General features: G+C 39.1%; 1 protein-coding gene across 2 annotated transcripts in view; it reads right to left on the bottom strand.

Moving 5' to 3' along the window:
* LOC114520254 overlaps window positions 1-19,104 on the bottom strand; it is a 65,884-nt gene that overhangs the window by 42,403 nt on the left and 4,377 nt on the right. For both annotated transcript variants that reach the window (XM_028540486.1, XM_028540487.1), the window contains exons 3-10: window positions 18,581-18,699; window positions 1,995-2,055; window positions 1,446-1,499; window positions 1,175-1,279; window positions 1,059-1,088; window positions 509-589; window positions 363-410; window positions 55-229 (exon numbers count right to left, since the gene is read on the bottom strand). In XM_028540486.1, the coding sequence (XP_028396287.1) occupies window positions 55-229; window positions 363-410; window positions 509-589; window positions 1,059-1,088; window positions 1,175-1,279; window positions 1,446-1,499; window positions 1,995-2,055; window positions 18,581-18,699 (673 nt within the window). The remainder of the gene's footprint in view (window positions 1-54; window positions 230-362; window positions 411-508; window positions 590-1,058; window positions 1,089-1,174; window positions 1,280-1,445; window positions 1,500-1,994; window positions 2,056-18,580; window positions 18,700-19,104) is intronic.

Here is a 19,104-nt window from a genome sequence, read left to right as displayed (position 1 = left end):
TTCAATTGCCTCAGGTTATTCAAACGCCTTGACTACAGTAATCAGAGAATTTACCTTCAATTGCTTTCACGAGCTTTTGATAATCGTCTAATTCTTCAACTTTGGGTTCCTCTTTCGTCTGTTCTTCGTTCATCGGTTCGTCTCCGTTCAAGGGCGGCAATTTCAGCGGTTCTTCATCTTTCGATTTTGCGGACATTGTTCCGCGGCTTCGCGCTCTGCTCTTTGCAGACTGAAAAGAAAATATTCAAAATATCAACAATGCGCGAAAGGATGTGGTAAAAGAGCCAGGAAAATGGCAGATAGTTCTCCTAATTCAGCAATTTGTTAAATAAAATCACTTTCATAGGTTTGCATATACCAACCGTGATCTCTGGTAGTAAGCAACTTTTCCTTTCATCATCGGAGTTTTTCTATCCAGAAAAGGCAGTAAAAAATGTTTTAATCATCAGAATAGTGACGCATTTAGAAATTCAAATGGTTTTCTCTCAAATCTCGGGTCAAATCAAACCTCAGTTTGACCATCATCATCATCTTCGGTGTCATCCTCAGTCGAGGTTTCATAATCACTGCTTTCCACTATTTCCTTTTTCTAAAAATGAAAAGCATTTGTTGGCCAAAATACAACAATATCAACAAAAAAAAAAGCAAAAGTAGATAAAGAACAATAACAACAACGACAAGCAATAACAGAAAAGATCGCGACAATGGCAGCAGAAACAATGAAAACAACAACAATGCTAAAAATGATAAACATCGCTCTTAAACATGTTGCTTAAGTCAGGTTTCCATTTGTCGTAATTGTCGTGAATAAGTCATCTTCACCGATGGGAAATAGTGCCGATGTAAATTTGTCTTTATTATTTCTGCATCCAAATCGGTCATTGTTGACTGCATACACATAGAAATATTCAATCACATCAGCCACCTTGACACTGATGTTCACCACCACGCTTACGAAATATTGGAGACTAAGGCTAAGCATTAAGCCAATCAAGTTAACAAGCAAGTAAACAGCATTGCTTGAAAGCAAATTAAATAACATAATCTGCAGAACTCACAGCGATTTTTCGCTTCTTTCTTGGTGAATTCTGAAAGAGAGAACCGGTGAATGCTAAATAGGCGTAAAACTACAAGTGGCGTCTCAAGCAGGCGAATATTTGTATACAAAACCTACCAAAATGAAGGCACCGCCTAACTCTCGGTATGATCTGACCTGCCAAGGTTTTCGCCTCTTTTGTAGAATCGCTTGATACCTTTGATGCCTCGCAAAGCTTTTATCCTAAAAATTACGAAACAAAATGTCCAGTTCGAGTGCTTTATAAAGATAAAACGATTGTTTGAAAATGAGCACTCTCGCACGAACACTCACTGCTAAGGCCCGAGCTTTAAAATAACAAAATAAAATAAATAATTTTCAATGATAATGAAATATAAAGCAAACTCACCCAATCACTTCGGTTATACTGTGATTTACTGTTATGCAATCTTCTTAACATTTGCTGAAGGAATAAAATGCGACATTGAAAACTTGAAAGATTACACACGCCATGCCAAGATGACAATTGAAAAATGACATTACGCAGTTTAAGATTCGTGTTTTTAGGAAAATGACAAGACCCATCTTTCTTTACAGAATTTTCGCTCAGATTCTTCGTTTAATGCACTTTTTTTTTTCAACTGAGACATTTGCTCTTCGCGGCTGCTTTCCTGAAGTCACGTTTTTCATACGTACGTCAAAAGTCTAGATCCTTGCATATGTTATATTTGAAAAAGCTAGCTGAATGAATCGAAATAACTTAGTTTTCCGCATATTTTAGTATGAATTTGTTGACCCATGTGTTAAATAATAATAATAATTTGAAAGCATTTCTTTTACCGTTCCGCGTGTAAAAAACCGGACAGTGGAAAGCAGTCCTTACTTGCTTTAGCGAAAATTACATTAAGATTGTCCGATCAGCATGGTAGGTCAGTAAACAACCTAATATCTCAAGTACCTTGTTTTCGACGTCAATCTTATCTCGCATTCTTCTTCTGTACGCCTTGTTTTTGTCGAACCTTCAAATACACGAAGATAAAAGACATATAAAAGTCGCACATTTAAAACCCCTCGCCAAGGTGAAAAAGCCGTGAGCTAGGATCCATCTATCCATCATGCCCTTTGCTAAGAAGGGAAGAATTTTATGTTGATTTATACTGAATGGTCGTACTAAAGAGATCGAAAGATTACAATTGCAGATATAAATTTATTCCGCCAGTTTTTCTTTGCAAGAAAACGTAAATATTCAGTACACGTTTACTGTGAACTCGTTGGAAGGGGTCAAGGGCTGATAGTTAATTTATGCTTCCAAAAGCTCATTGTAAATAGCTCATTGAGATCTATTATACTCAGAATTATAGTTCAGTAATTTTACCCCAGGAATCGATTTTCGAGCTTATTTTACCCCTAGGGGATAAGCAGTATATAGTTCAGTGTTTCTTCCCAAAGCGACTGGACCAAAGCTTGGAGCGAGCTATCAAAGAAACCGTTCACTAAATTGTCTTGGCGAGTTGTTTTAACGATAAATTAATATATTGCTGAGGATGAGAGTTACATCTTCATCGATGGCGTCTCCAGCATAAAATTTTCAAAACAATTGCAATGAAATTGAAATAAACCACGCTATAGCTTATTAGTCGTATTTTAAGCTGTTGTTCACTTGTTTAATGTTGTTGTTTACTTGTTTAGTGTTGTAAACAAAGTGTTCGACGACATAAAATTATTGATACATTTTCAATGAATTGTTTTATTTATTTAATCATTTGTCAAGATACAATTATCACGCACAAACACATGTACAATAACAGAGGACAAAAGTGCGACAGAGGAAAGGAACAGAACTTGCGCCCCAATTGACACCTGACCCCAACATTATAACAAAACTTTGCCACTTGCTGCCCACAAAGTGCAATGATAACTTTCTTCATGGTTTCGTGACGAGTTTGAACCGAGTTACAAAGTACAAGGTTCACACCTATGTCATAACCTCATTCATTGGTTTACATCATCGAACTGTAGGTAATACTTTACATTTGAACTTTGAAGTGGTACACAAATATGGCCGCCTGACATCATGTGACGTCATCTATTTTAAATGTCGTGCTTTGCATACACTATACCTGAAAAAGACATTCAATGCAACGCCGTATTGTCGATGGCATAATTATGAGAACAAGGCTTGATATTAATATAATATGCTTCGCTGCATTTTGTAGTTGTCTAGCGCTCGGCTACAAGTGTGTGTAAATCTAGAACTGCAATGGAAATGGGTCACATAGACACAGTGTTTCAGGTGCTGTTCTTCGCTGTATTGACAATGGTGTTATATCACATTCTTCTAATGGTAATGAAAGTAACTAATCCTGGCCTATCGACCGGTGGCAGGTTTCTAGGTATTTACGAAGATCTATATTATCTGCGGTATGAAAACCGAGACGGAGCGGGCATTTTATGTTTGGTTTTGTCATTGAAATCCAAGAAGAAACTCTTGAAAAAGCATGTGGAAAAGGCTTTGATCCTTCTCGCAAGACGCCAGCCGATGCTTCGTGCCGTGGTGGTCAAAAATGCTAGACTATACAAGCAAGGCACTTATCTCAAGTTGATCAGCGAAGATAAAATTTCTGAAATGATAGACCTTCATGTTTCTTCCCAAAGCGACTGGACCAAAGCTTGGAGCGAGCTATCAAATAAACCGTTCAGCAAATTGTCTTGGCGAGTTGTTTTAATGAAAGATGAATATATTGCTGAGGATGAGAGCTACAGAGACACTCTTGTTTTTGCATTCAATCATGCATTCATAGATGGCGTCTCCGGCATAAAATTTGCAAAACAATTTCTCGAAAATCTGAATAATATTGCGATGAAATCCGACGAATATAAACCACCGTTGCCCTTGGAATCTGACGTTACACAATTACTCAAAAATGGTAGACAGTCTCCGCTGAAAATTCTTTGTGATTTGTTTGGGTTTTCTCTGATATCTAAGCTCATATATAGACGAAAGCTACGCAGTTGCCTGTCGGCAAAACAAACAAACCCTTTCTTTGTGAAATTCCCATCAAACCAGACGGCTTCCCCACGTCCAACAACAAAGATATTACACAAAGTATATCGAACGCTGAGACGAGTAAAATTAAAACGCTTGCAAGAGGAATAATTGTACAGTGACAGGCGCTATGCTGCCACGGCTCATATGGGTTTGCAAGATATAAAACCTGGACAATGGTGACTTAAAACTGGAACACTCATTCCCATCAATGCAAAGAGATATGCAAGCCTGCATCCTTCCTGAAGATTATCTGGCCATTTGCGTTGAGCAGCTATGTGATTTTAAAGCCACGTTATCGAAGAGCAAGAATTTGGCGATTGGCTCAAGAAAACCGCACATATCCATAGCTCTTTGAAAGACGAAGAGTTTATCCATCAGCATATTGCAACATGCCAATCTTTCAGCTCCAATGAACAACTTAACGAGATTTTAAGTCCCCGTGAACAAGTGGAATTGAATAGACTTTCGCTTTGCGCAGGCATTTCCAGCGCTGGATCGTTCAACTTTAACGAAGAAGGCAACTGATCTCGTACATGAAGTGGACAGTTGTATGTTTTGGAGTTTGGTTCACCGATTGAATAGCGTTTTCTGTTATTTCAACGTCACGGTAAACGGCAAAATGTCCTCAATCATCGCATATGATTTCAGTAGAGTCTCTGACGATCACGCAGAGCAGATTTCCAGGTGGTGTTTTGAGAGTTTGCTACGATTTTCACACGACAATTAATTAAACTCAAGCTCGTCGGATGTCGGAAACTATGCATGATATGTAACAAATTCTGAAAAAATACTGCATGATTATAAAATGCAGTAAATATTGATATTTCTTAATAAAACGGCAACATTAGGCTCAAAGATGTAACTACAGAGAAATGTTAACGACTTTTACAATCATGTCAGACAAATGCATTTTGCGGCAGAAAGTTTGCCGGAGAAAATGTTTTATATGTTTATATGTATTAGTAAATGTGAATTGGTTGTAAGTAGAAGTTCCTGATTTAGAACCCCTTAATAGGACCCAACTTTCAAGTTTGGCTTTTCCCCCTGATCTGCAACAGGCGTTTCAACAGAGCCTCGTTCGACGATCCACTCGTGAATTTTTTAGAAGAAATTTACTTCAGGCTTTGAACTTGTTGCAAGGCATCCATGGATGATAGTTAATTCATGATTCCAAAAGCTTATCGTTAACTATTTTTTGGCTTTCAAACTCCAAACTCCAAACCGCCATTTAGTATCTGCCGTTCGCAGTTGGCTGTTTAATGTTTGTAGTCGTCAGCCATCGTTTACTTGTTTAGTTTTGTAAACAAAGCGTTCGACGACGAACTCCAAAATTATTCATGTTTTTCAACGAGTTGTTGCCCTGACTACCGTTCCCCTCGCATCCATTAACCGAGTTACAACGTTCAAAACCCTGAAATATAGAGGAGGTTTACACCTATGCCATACGTTTGGTCGTTTATTTTCATTTAAAATTAAAGTGGCACACCAACATGGCCGCCTGACGTAAATGTGACTCATCCATTTCAAATGTCGTGCTTGGCATGTATTCTGTTGATGCAGTTGTGAGGTGCTTTGATATCTCCTTTGTCACAGGCAACAGCCAATGCAACACCAGATTTTCGAGAGCATATGAGAGCTATGCTTTATGTTAATATAATATGCTTCACTGCACTTTGTTGTTGTCTATCACTCGCGCTGCAAGTGTTCCAGTGTGTGCATAGGCAGCCCAGAAATCTGTTTATACTCAGTCTTCGACTGCATTGTTTACGCGCGCGGTCAGCTTCTCCTGCCTGTACTAATTACTGTATTAGCTATATATTAATATATAATACAGTAATTAGTACAGGCAAGAGAAGCTGACCGCGCGCGTAAACAATGCAGTCGAAGACTGAGTATAAACAGATTTCTGGGCTGCCTATGGTGTGTGTAAATCTGGAGCTACAATGGAACTGGGTGACTTTGGTCCAGTGTTTCAGGCTGTTCTTCGCTGTATTGACAATGGTGTTATACCACATTCTTCTAATGGTAATGAAAGTAACTAACCCTGGCCTATCGACCGGAGGCAGGTTTCTAGGTGTGTATGAGGATCTATATAATCTGCGCTATGAAAACCGAGACGGGGCGGGCATTCTATGTTTGGTTTTTTCATTGAAATCCAAAAAGAAACTCTTGAAAGAGCATGTGGAAAAAGCTTTGATCCTCCTCGCAACACGCCAGCCGATGCTTCGTGCCGTGGTGGGCAAAAATGCTAAACTACACAAGCAAGGCACTTATCTCAATCTGATCAGCGAAGATAAAATTTCTGAAATGATTGACCTTAATGTTTCTTCCCAAAGCGACTGGACCAAAGCTTGGAGCGAACTATCAAAGAAACCGTTCACCATATCGTCGTGGCGAGTTGTTTTAATGAGAGGATTAATATATTGCTGAGGATGAGAGTTACATCTTCATCGATGGCGTCTCCAGCATAAAATTTTCAAAACAATTGCGATTAAATTGCAATAAACTACGCCAATAGTTTATTAGTCGTATTTTAAGCTGTCGTTTACTTGTTTAGTGTTTTTGTTTACTTGTTTAGTGTTGCTGTTTACTTCTTTTGAGTTTTTTCTTACTTGTTTAGTGTTGTAAACAAAGTGTTCGACGACATAGAATTATTGATGTATTTTCAATGAATTGTTTTATTTATTTGATCATTTGTCACAACACAATACAATTATTACGCACAAACACATGTAAAACAACAGAGGACATAAGTGTGACAGAGGAAAGGAACAGGACTTGCGTCCCAATTGACACCTGACCCCAACATTATAAGTAAACTTTATACACTTAATGTATGCTCACGAGGGAAATAGTGAGTTTTGTTTTCCCAAGAGTCTGAATGTTTCCCGAGACGAAGTCGAGGGAAACATTGAGACTCGAGGGAAAACAAAACTCACTATTTCCCGAGGTAGTGTACATTAAGTGTTTTGTTATATAGGAACAAAAACATTTAAAAAAGAAACCCACTTTATTAAGAATTAAAAAACGAGTCGCGTGCCTTTATGGTGTAATAATGCACGATGGGAGAATGTTGGGAGAATACGAGAGAAGCTTGTAAAACACGAGGCGTAGCCGAGAAATTATAGGGCAACAACAAATCATCAATAATGAAATTCTCCTTACATGTTATTTAAGATGTTGCTTAGGAACAAAAACTTCAAAAGCCAGAAGCGTGCATTATGGCCTCACAATGCACGCGCGGTAGCCAATCAAATTGCTCATTATATCATACTTATATTATAATTTGTTATGACAAGAAGCGGGCAACAATTTTTCACTTGTTTTCCTGGCGGGAAACATTGCTTTTATTTAAAGTCATGTGACTACGAATGAACCAATCACATTTAAAATACACAGAACCTATAAAACAATGCCACTTGTTGCCCACCAAGCGCAATGATAACTTTCTTCACGGTTTCGTGACGAGTTTGAACCGAGTTACAACGTTCAAAAGACCTAAAATCCACAGGTTCACACCTACGTCATAACCTCCTCAATCATTGCTTTACATCATGGAACTGTAGGTAATACTTTACATTTGAACTTTTAAGTGGTACACAAATATGGCTGCCTGACATCATGTGACGTCATCTATTTTAAATATCGTGCTTTGCATATATTATACCTGAAAATGATATTCCATGCAACGCCGTATTGTCTATCGCATGACTACGAGAACGAGGCTAGATATTAATTTAATATGCTTCGCTGCATTTTGTAGTTGTCTATCGCCCGGCTACACGTGTGTGTAAATCTAGAACTGCAATGGAAGTGGGTCACTTTATTACAGTGTTTCAGGTGCTGTCATTGGCTGCTTTGACTATCCTGTTTTGCAGCATTCTCCTAAAAGTCACGAGGGTTACCAATGCTAGCCTGTCGATCGTCGGCAGGTTTCTAGGTGTCTACGAAGATCTGTTTAATCTGTGGTATGAAAACAGAGACGGAGCGGGCATTTTATGTTTGGTTTTGTCATTGAAATCCAAGAAGAAACTCTTGAAAGAGCATGTGGAAAAGGCTTTGATCCTTCTCGCAAGACGCCAACCAATGCTTCGTGCCGTGGTGGGCAAAAGTGCTAGATCTCACAAGCAAGGCACATATCTCAAGTTGATCAGCGAAGATAAAATACCTCAAATGATAGACCTTCATGTTTCTTCCCAAAGCGACTGGACCAAAGCTTGGAGCGAGCTATCAGAGAAACCGTTTACCAAATTGTCTTGGCGAGTTGTTTTAATGAAAGATGAATATATTGCTGAGGACGAGAGTTACAGAGACACTCTTGTTTTTGCATTCAATCATGCATTCATAGATGGCGTCTCCGGCATAAAATTTGTAAAACAATTTCTCCAAAATCTGAATAATATTGCGATGAAATCCGACGAATATAAACCACCGTTGCCCTTGGAATCTGACGTTACACAATTACTCAAAAATGGTAGACAGTCTCCGCTGAAAATTCTTTGTGATTTGTTTGGGTTTTCTCTGATATCTAAGCTAATATTTAGACGAAAGTTACGCAGTTGCCTGTCGGCAAAACAAACAAACCCTTTCTTTGTGAAATTCCCATCAAACCAGACGGCTTCCCCACGTCCAACAACAAAGATATTACACAAAGTATATTCGAACGCCGAGACGAGTAAAATTATAAACGCTTGCAAGAGGAATAATTGTACAGTGACAGGCGCTATGCTTGCCACGGCTCATATGGGTTTATGCAAGATATTAAAACCTGGACTTAATCGTGACCTTAAACTGGAACACTCTTTTGCCATCAATGCAAAGCGATTTTGCAAGCCTGCATCCCTTCCTGAAGATTATCTTGGCCATTTTGCGTTGAGCAGCTATTTGAATTTAAACTACGTTGTCGAAGAGCAAGAATTTTGGCGTCTGGCTCAAGAATCAAGCGCACAAATCCGTAGCTCTTTGAAAGACGAAGAGTTTATCCATCAGCATATTGCAACATGCCAATCTTTCAGCTCCAATGAACAACTTAACGAGATGTTAAGTCCCCGCGAACAGGTGGAATTGAATAGACTTTCGTTTTGCGCTGGAATTTCCAGCGCTGGATCGTTCAACTTTAACGAGGGGGCAACTGATCTCATACACAAAGTGGACAGTTGTACGTTTTGGAATTTGGTTCACCGCATGATTTGTGTGTTCTGTTATTTCAACGTCACGGTTAACGGCAAAATGTCCTCAATCATCGCATATGATTTCAGCAGAGTCTCTGACGATCACGCAGAGCAGATTTCGAAGTGGTGTTTTGAGAGTTTGCTAAGATTTTCACAAGACAATTAATAAACTCAAGCGCGTGCGATGTTGGAAACGATGCATGATTTGTAGCAAAATTCTGAGAAAATACTGCATAATTATAAAATGGAGTAAATATTGATATTTCTTAATAAAACGGCAACATTAGGCTCAAAGATAAAGTAACTACAGAGAAATGTTAACGACTTTTACAATCATGTCAGACAAATGCATTTGGCGGAAGAAATTTTGCCGGAGAAAATGTTATATATGTCGCGATGTTTTTTAGAAAATGTGAATTGGTGGTAAGTAGAAGTGCCTGATTTAGAACCCCTTACTTTGGCTAATAGTTTGGACCCCAATTTTCAAGTTTGGCTTTTCCCCCTGATCTGCAACAGGCGTTTCAACAGAGCCTCGTTCGACGATCCACTCGTGAATTTTTAAGGAGAAATTTACTTCAGGCTTTGAACTTGTTGCAAGGCATCCATGGCTGACATTTAATTCATGATTCCAAAAGCTTGTCGTTAACTATTTTTTGGCTTTCAAACGACAAACTCCAAACCACCATTTAGTATCTGCCGTTCGCAGTTGGCTGTTTCATGTTTTTAGTCGTAAGCCATTGTTTACTTGTTTAGTTTTTCAAACAAAGTGTTCGACGACGAACTCCAAAATTATTCATGTTTTTCAACGAGTTGTTGCCCTGACTACCGTTTCCCTCGCATCCATTAACCGAGTTACAACGTTCAAAAGCCTGAAATATAGAGGAGGTTTACACCTATGCCATACCGTTTGGTCGTTTATTTTCATTTAAAATTAAAGTGGCACACCAACATGGCCGCCTGACGTAAATGTGACTCATCCATTTCAAATGTCGTGCTTGGCATGTATTCTGTTGATGCAGTTGTGAGGTGCTTTGATATCTTCTTTGTCACAGGCAACAGCCAATGCAACACCAGATTTTCGAGAGCATATGAGAGCTATGCTTTATGTTAATCTAATATGCTTCACTGCACTTTGTTGTTGTCTATCGCTCCCGCTGCAAGTGTCCCAGTGTGTGTAAATCAAGAGCTACAATGGAACTGGGTGACTTTGGTCCAGTGTTTCAGGTGCTGTTCTTCGCTGTATTGACTATGGTGTTATACCACATTCTTCTAATGGTAATGAAAGTAGCTAACCCTGGCCTATTGACCGGAGGCAGGTTTCTAGGTGTGTATGAAGATCTATATAATCTGCGGTATGAAAACAGAGACGGGGCGGGTATTCTATGTTTGGTTTTGTCATTGAAATCCAAGCAGAAACTCTTGAAAGAGCATGTGGAAAAAGCTTTGATCCTTCTCGCAACACGCCAGCCGATGCTTCGTGCCGTGGTGGTTAAAAATGCTAAACTACACGAGCAAGGCACTTATCTCAAGTTGATCAGCGAAGATAAAATACCTGAAATGCTAGACCTTTATGTTTCTTCCCAAAGCGACTGGACCAAAGCTTGGAGCGAGCTATCAGAGAAACCGTTCAGCAAATTGTCTTGGCGAGTTGTTTTAATGAAAGATGAATATATTGCTGAAGACGAGAGTTACAGAGACACTCTTGTTTTTGCATTCAATCATGCATTCATAGATGGCGTCTCCGGCATAAAATTTGCAAAACAATTTCTCCAAAATCTGAATAATATTGCGATGAAATCCGACACATACAAACACCCCTTGCTCTTGGAATCTGACGTTACACAATTACTCAAAAATGGTAGACAGTCTCCGCTGAAAATTCTTTCTCATTTTTGTGGACTTTCTTTGATATCTAAACTAATATTTAGACAAAAGCTACGCAGTTGTCTCTCGGCAAAACAAACAAACCCTTTCTTTGTGAAATTCCCATCAAACCCGACGGCTTCCCCACGTCCAACAACAAAGATATTACACAAAGTATATTCGAACGCCGAGACGAGTAAAATTATAAACGCTTGCAAGAGGAATAATTGTACAGTGACAGGCGCTATGCTTGCCACGGCTCATATGGGTTTATGCAAGATATTAAAACCTGGACTTAATCGTGACTTTAAACTGGAACACTCCTTCGCCATCAATGCAAAGCGATTTTGCAAGCCTGCATCCCTTCCTGAAGATTATCTTGGCCATTTTGCGTTGAACAGCAATGTGATTTTAAACCACGTTATCGAAGAGCGAGAATTTTGGCGACTGGCTCAAGAATCAACAGCAAAAATCCATAGCTCTTTGGAGGACGAAGAGTTTATCCATCAGCATATTGCAAAATGCCAATCTTTCAGCTCGAATGAGCAACTTGACGAGATGTTAAGTCCCCGCGAACAGGTGGAATTGAATAGACTTTCGTTTTGCGCAGGCATTTCCAGCGCTGGATCGTTCAACTTTAACGAGGGGGCAACTGATCTCATACACGAAGTGGACAGTTGTATGTTTTGGGGTTTGGTCCACCGCACGATTTGTGTGTTCTGTTATTTCAACGTCACGGTAAACGGCAAAATGTCCTCAATCATCGCATATGATTTCAGCAGAGTCTCTGACGATCACGCAGAGCAGATTTCCAAGTGGTGTTTTGAGAGTTTGCTAAGATTTTCACAAGACAATTCAAGCGCGTGAGATGTCGTCGGAAACTATGCATGATTTGTAGCAGAGTCTGAGAAAATACTGCATAATCATAGAATGGAGTAAATATTGATATTTCCTAATAAAATGGTAACATTTATTTTAAATGTCGTGCTTTGCCTGTATTCTGTTGAGTGTTGATGCAGTTTCACCAAGTTCTCACCTTTGTCACAGGCCACAGTCAATGCAACACCAAATATTCGAGAGCATATGAGAGCCATGTGTTAGCCTTGCGGCTGCAGGTTCTCGTATATAGAAAGAAGCTTGAGCCAAGGTTTCACTTCAATACTTTATTTTTATTAGTTATTCAAACCGTTTAAGTAAAGTGACTTGTACTCTTTTCGAGAGCATCGGACCAACAACTCTGATTGTCCTCTGACACTTTATCTTCATGCATCCTATCAAAAATTAACTAAATACTAAATTACTATTCTTCCTGTTTACGTAACAGGACGTGAGCGGATATATTACAATCTAATCCAAACCAATTATAAACTAATCCAATCTATAACACATGCTTCATACTTCATAGTAATACTAGAAGTTACTATCGCAAGGGAAGTGCTGGCATCGCAAGTCCATTTATCACATGTTGAAGAAAAATAACGGCTGTTTAAACTAAGTTTGTCTACTCCATAGAGGCTTCTGGGCTTTTTTTTTCAAATGAATAATACTGTGAGCATTGTCGTGAACAATGGTGCATTAAGTGTTAGGTGTCACTACTGTTACGTAACAATGTTGCGACAACATGTGTTTTTGAGCGTGTATTTGATACAGCATTAATTTACCCCTGCCAGCAGCTTCAAGCGAGCTGAGAGTGAGAGAAGTTGTGAATAGACTCATCAATGTTATTTCCGCCATATTGCCTGCGGCTGCAGGGCAAAAAAACTGCGTTTAAGCTGCGCGACCCGCCAATTCAGGCATTTACATTAAGATTCAATACATATGGCGGTCACAGAATGTTTTCCTTTTTGCCACCATTTCTAACCAAGCACTGTGTTGTTGTGGCGAGACGGGATTTTATTTCAATTAATAATAGTAATACTCAATCTCGTCTCCAGTGTGCCCAGAGCCCGCGATGCTTTGCTTGCAAGTGTGAAAATTGAAGGCTATTATAAGAGGTGGGTGGCGGCTTTTCGGGTCGGCTGTCGTGCGCTTGTCATCACGCGGAAATACAAATCAACACAAATCGTCCTTTGTTTTGACTTCAAGCCGCAAGTTAAACTGCTCAATAAAACGAGTGCTTCGTTAGAAATCGTTAAATTCAGTGTTCACTTGCGGTTTGCCTACGAAGTGGCAAAAACGAAAACTTTCTATGACCGCCATTCGTATTGAATCTTAAAACTCATTGTCATCGGATCAGATGGCATCTTAAAGTGGTTAGCTCATTTTAACTTGCGATTTCTGTGTAAATACTTGACCGATTTTAATAAAAATAGAACCATTTTAAGGAGGAAATTGTTCTCAGTAGATACATTCTTTTTTTAGATCGATATGTTGCCATGCGGTTGGAAAAGGCGACAAAACTCTATGGTGCCCTCCCCTAGAGCCCCGTTTACACTACACTACATTTATCGGTACGGCACGGCCAAAATTGGTACCCGTACCCAATTTTATAAGTGTCCAGGCTACCAAAACAAAGGCCGAGAACAGATGAAATGGGCACAGGTACCCATTTTAGCCGTGCCGTGCCAATAAATCGAGTGTAGTGTAAACGAGGCTTAGAGTAAATTTGACCCTAAAAATCGATTCCTGATGTAAAATTGGACCAAGGGGTCAGTTTTTCGGCTTTTTTTGCCCGATTTTTTTTCGATGTTTGTATTATTGTGAAATAGTATTGCCGGTGATGTGATAATTCATATCATCATGCATGTTTATATAAAAAAAATGAGCAAAAATCCTCTAAAGGCTCGATTTTGACGCTAAAGATATCAAAATAATCCTGAAAATGTGAACTAAATCACTGTAACCGTTTTAGTTTGTATTTTGCGCAATATTTTATATAGTAGGCCGCTTTGATGTGTAATATTGAATAATAAATAAATCGCATGCATTTTAAGCCTGCAGCACACGAGAGCTATCAGTTGAGCTACGGGTTACTCGTACCTGTTAGCTCATTTACATCGTCTTTTCAAGCTCTATCGTTTGGTGGTATTCCGGGGTTTTTAGCCCAAATACTTCTTCCCGACAATATTGTCGGGTTTAATCTATGTACGACAACAGTGAGTCAGTGGTGGGTCGCGCGGGCCGGCGCGGCTCGAAGCCAGTTTTTTTGCCCTGCAGGCAATATGACGGAAATAACCTTGCAGGGTTTCGCAGACGCAGGTAACTTCCGTATATAGAACGCATACCAAACCCTGGCCTATCGACCGGAGGCAGGCTTTTAGGTGCGTACGAAGATCTATATTATCTGCGCTATGAAAACCGAGACGGGGCGGGCATTCTATGTTTGGTTTTTTCATTGAAATCTAAAAAGAAACTCTTGAAAGAGCATGTGGAAAAAGCTTTGATCCTTCTCGCAAGACGCCAGCCGATGCTTCGTGCTGTGGTGGTCAAAAATGCTAGACTATACAAGCAAGGCACTTATCTCAAGTTGATCAGCGAAGATAAAATTCCTGAAATGATAGACCTTCATGTTTCTTCCCAAAGTGACTGGACCAAAGCTTGGAGCGAACTATCAAAGAAACAGTTCACCATATCGTCGTGGCGAGTTGTTTTAATGAGAGGATTAATATATTGCTGAGGATGAGAGTTACATCTTCATTGATGGCGTCTCCAGCATAAAATTTTGAAAACAATTGCGATTAAATTGCAATAAACTACGCCAATAGTTTATTAGTCGTATTTTAAGCTGTCGTTTACTTGTTTAGTGTTTTTGTTTACTTGTTTAGTGTTGCTGTTTATTTGTTTTGAGTTTTTTCTTACTTGTTTAGTGTTGTAAACAAAGTGTTCGACGACATAGAATTATTGATGTATTTTCAATGAATTGTTTTATTTATTTGATCATTTGTCACAACACAATACAATTATTACGCACAAACACATGTAAAACAACAGAGGACATAAGTGTGACAGAGGAAAGGAACAGGACTTGCGTCCCAATTGACACCTGACCCCAACATTATAAGTAAACTTTATACACTTAAATGTATGCTCCCGAGGGAAATAGTGAGTTTTGTTTTCCCAAGAGTCTGAATGTTTCCCGAGACGAAGTCGAGGGAAACATTGAGACTCGAGGGAAAACAAAACTCACTATTTCCCGAGGTAGTGTACATTAAGTGTTTTGTTATATAGAAAAAAAAACATTTAAAAAAGAAACCCACTTTACTTTGTTATGACAAGAAGCGGGCAACAATTTTTCACTTGTTTTCCTGGCGGGAAACATTGCTTTTATTTAAAGTCATGTGACCACGAATGAACCAATCACATTTAAAATACACAGAACCTATAAAACAATGCCACTTGTTGCCCACCAAGCGCAATGATAACTTTCTTCATGGTTTCGTGACGAGTTTGAACCGAGTTACAACGTTCAAAAGAAAACCCATAGGTTCACACCTACGTCATAACCTCAATCATTGCTTTACATCATTGAACTGTAGGTAATACTTTACATTTGAACTGTGAAGTGGTACACAAATATTGCCGCCTGACATCATGTGACGTTATCTATTTCAAATGTCATGCTTTGCATGTATTATACCTGAAAATGACATTCAATGCAACGCCGTATTGTCGATGGCATTGTTACGAGAACAAGGCTTGATATTAATTTAATATGCTTCGCTGCGTTTTGTAGTTGTCTATCGCCCGGCTACACGTGTGTGTAAATCTACAACTGCAATGGAAATGGGTCACATAATCACAGTGTTTCAGGTGCTGTTCTTCGCTGTATTGACTATGGTGTTATATCACATTCTTCTAATGGTAATGAAAGTAACTAATCCTGGCCTATCGACCGGTGGCAGGTTTCTAGGTATTTACGAAGATCTATATTATCTGCGGTATGAAAACCGAGACGGAGTGGGCATTTTATGTTTGGCTTTGTCATTAAAATCCAAGAAAAAACTCTTGAAAGAGCATGTAGAAAAGGCTTTGATCCTTCTCGCAAGACGCCAGCCGATGCTTCGTGCTGTGGTGGTCAAAAATGCTAGACTATACAAGCAAAGCACTTATCTCAAGTTGATCAGCGAAGATAAAATTCCTGAAATGATAGACCTTCATGTTTCTTCCCAAAGCGACTGGACCAAAGCTTGGAGCGAGCTATCAAAGAAACCGTTCACCAAATTGTCTTGGCGAGTTGTTTTAATGAAAGATGAATATATTGCTGAGGATGAGAGTTACAGAGACACTCTTGTTTTTGCATTCAATCATGCATTCATCGATGGCGTCTCCGGCATAAAATTTGCAAAACAATTTCTAGAAAATCTGAATAATATTGCGATGAAATCCGACAAATATAAACCACCGTTGCCCTTGGAATCTGACGTTACACAACTACTCAAAAATGGTAGACAGTCTCCGCTGAAAATTCTTTGTGATTTGTTTGGGTTTTCTCTGATATCTAAACTAATATATAGACGAAAGCTACGCAGTTGTCTGTCGGCAAAACAAACAAACCCTTTCTTTGTGAAATTCCCATCAAACCAGACGGCTTCCCCACGTCCAACAACAAAGATATTACACAAAGTATATTCGAACGCCGAGACGAGTAAAATTATTAACGCTTGCAAGAGGAATAATTGTACAGTGACAGGCGCTATGCTTGCCACGGCTCATATTGGTTTATGCAAGATATTAAATACTGGACTTAATCGTGACTTTAAACTGAAACACTCTTTCGCCATCAATGCAAAGCCATTTTGCAAGCCTGCACCCCTTCCTGAAGATTATCTTGGCCATTTTGCGTTGAACAGCTATGTGTTTTTAAATTACGTTACAGAAGAGCAAGAATTTTGGCGACTGGCTCAAGAATCAACCGCACAAATCCGTAGCTCTTTGGAGGACGAAGAGTTTATCCATCAGCATATTGCAACATGCCAATCTTTTAGCCCCAATGAATACCTTAACGAGATATTAAGTCCCCGCGAACAGGTGGAATTGAATAGACTTTCGTTTTGCGCAGGCATTTCCAGCGCTGGATCGTTCAACTTTAACGAGGGTGCAACTGATCTCGTACACGAAATGGACAGTTGTATGTTTTGGAATTTGGTTCACCGCATGATAAGTGTGTTCTGTTATTTCAACGTCACTGTAAACGGCAAAATGTCCTCAATCATCGCATATGATTTCAGTAGAGTCTCTGACGATCACGCAGAGCAGATTTCGAAGTGGTGTTTTGAGAGTTTGCTAAGATTTTCACAAGACAATTAATAAACTCAAGCGCGTGCGATGTTGGAAACGATGCATGATTTGTAGCAAAATTCTGAGAAAATACTGTACAATTATAAAATGAAGTGAATGTAATGTATGGATTTTAGACGAAACGGACTGGCAAATCGGGCTAAGATATACCCATTTCTTTCAACTGTTTCTATAGCTGGCACGAATAAAACATTAAAAAAGCGGTGACTATAACAACGTTGGTTTGCAATGGATAGCGCGGTATCCAAGACAGGAAAAAGCGCTTAGCCATGCATTGCGCAGATTGAATAGAGTTCGTATGAACCCAGGCGCGCGCTTTTTAATTCTATGAATATTCTGCCTGTGAAGTGCACAAGCAGAGATGAATATATAGGTTTTAAGTTATCTAAATTGCAAAACAGAAATTTAAGTCAATTAGAGTGGGATGACACGTTCCCCGGGTGGGCTATTACATCAGGGGCCGGTTGTATCAAGCCCGTTTAGCTTAAACGGTGGTTAAGTTCAAAATAGAAAGCAAGTCTGCCGTTTTATTCAACAAGCGAACTAGATATTTTTAACCTTAATACAAAGATACTGTTAACAACTATATATTCAGTGCATAATGTTCAAGTTGACTCATTCAAGACAGATGTAAAAGTGTTATTTAATTTTCACTTATCCGCCGTTTAAGCTAAACGGGCTTGATACAACCGGCCCCAGGCCTCTTACTCGCAAAATTTTCCAAGCTTCCTGGATTTTACTGCATATACTGTTGTTTTTAATACAACGGCAACATTAGGCTCAAAGGTGTGAGTATTGAGGACTTTTAACGACTTTTACAATGTCACACAAATTGATTTGGAGGGAATCCCAGCTGATCTTAGTATAAATATCAGTCAACCAATCAGAGGCCAGATCTTCGACAAAACTGAATCATAATTTCTTTAATTTCATATGACTTCGGCACTGAAAAATTTGAAGTAATTCTAATATTTTTGTGCCGGGAAACGCGTTTGTTTTTCACTCAATTGTAAATTAGAATTTAAATTTTCCGCTCTTTATACTGTAAGTTGGAAAAACGAGGAGAAAATACTCAGTTTAGTGGAAGCGCCCCATGACGTCATCTCAGATCAGCTGACGTTTTCACCTGTTTGCCAGGGAACAAGTAAGAATGTCGCGATGCTGATTTGAAAACGTCTACTGGATGGACTGGTTTGCCAACGTGGCTAATTTAGAACCTCTTACTTTGGTTGATAATTTGGATTCCAATTATCGAGTTTGCCCCTTGTTCTCCTGATCTCCAACAGGCGTTCCAACAAAGCCTCATTTTGACGATCCACGGTGTACTGGTACTCATCTTCAAACTGAATAATTAACGAGAAATTAGCATATTTAACGTAGGCTATTACCATAGTCAACTTGACTCGGCTAACGCGTACATAATATTTGGTCGTTAACAAGTCATTTTGACCGATGTGAAAAAGTCTGTATGCAAATTTGTCTTTCTGTTCTCTATTCAAGTTGGTCATTGACTCATTGTTGACCACGCACATGCACGTTCACTATTCTATCACATTACTGTGATCACATCAACCAGTTTAAAATGTTCGCGATATTTACGTCAACATATATCAGATAATGCTGAGATATAGCTGAATATTATTTACATGCTAAGCGAATTCGGCATTGCTGGTTCCTAGGAGGACGTAATAAATATAACAATTTATTAACAAACAATAACAAACATAACAAATAACGTAACAAACGTA

This window comes from Dendronephthya gigantea, unplaced genomic scaffold, assembly GCF_004324835.1.
Source record: "Dendronephthya gigantea isolate DGI-Jeju-01 unplaced genomic scaffold, DenGig_1.0 000015F, whole genome shotgun sequence".
Classification (NCBI taxonomy): domain Eukaryota; kingdom Metazoa; phylum Cnidaria; class Anthozoa; order Malacalcyonacea; family Nephtheidae; genus Dendronephthya; species Dendronephthya gigantea.
The sequence above is the reverse complement of the archived record's forward strand: the minus strand, read 5'-3'. Positions and strand labels throughout refer to the sequence as shown.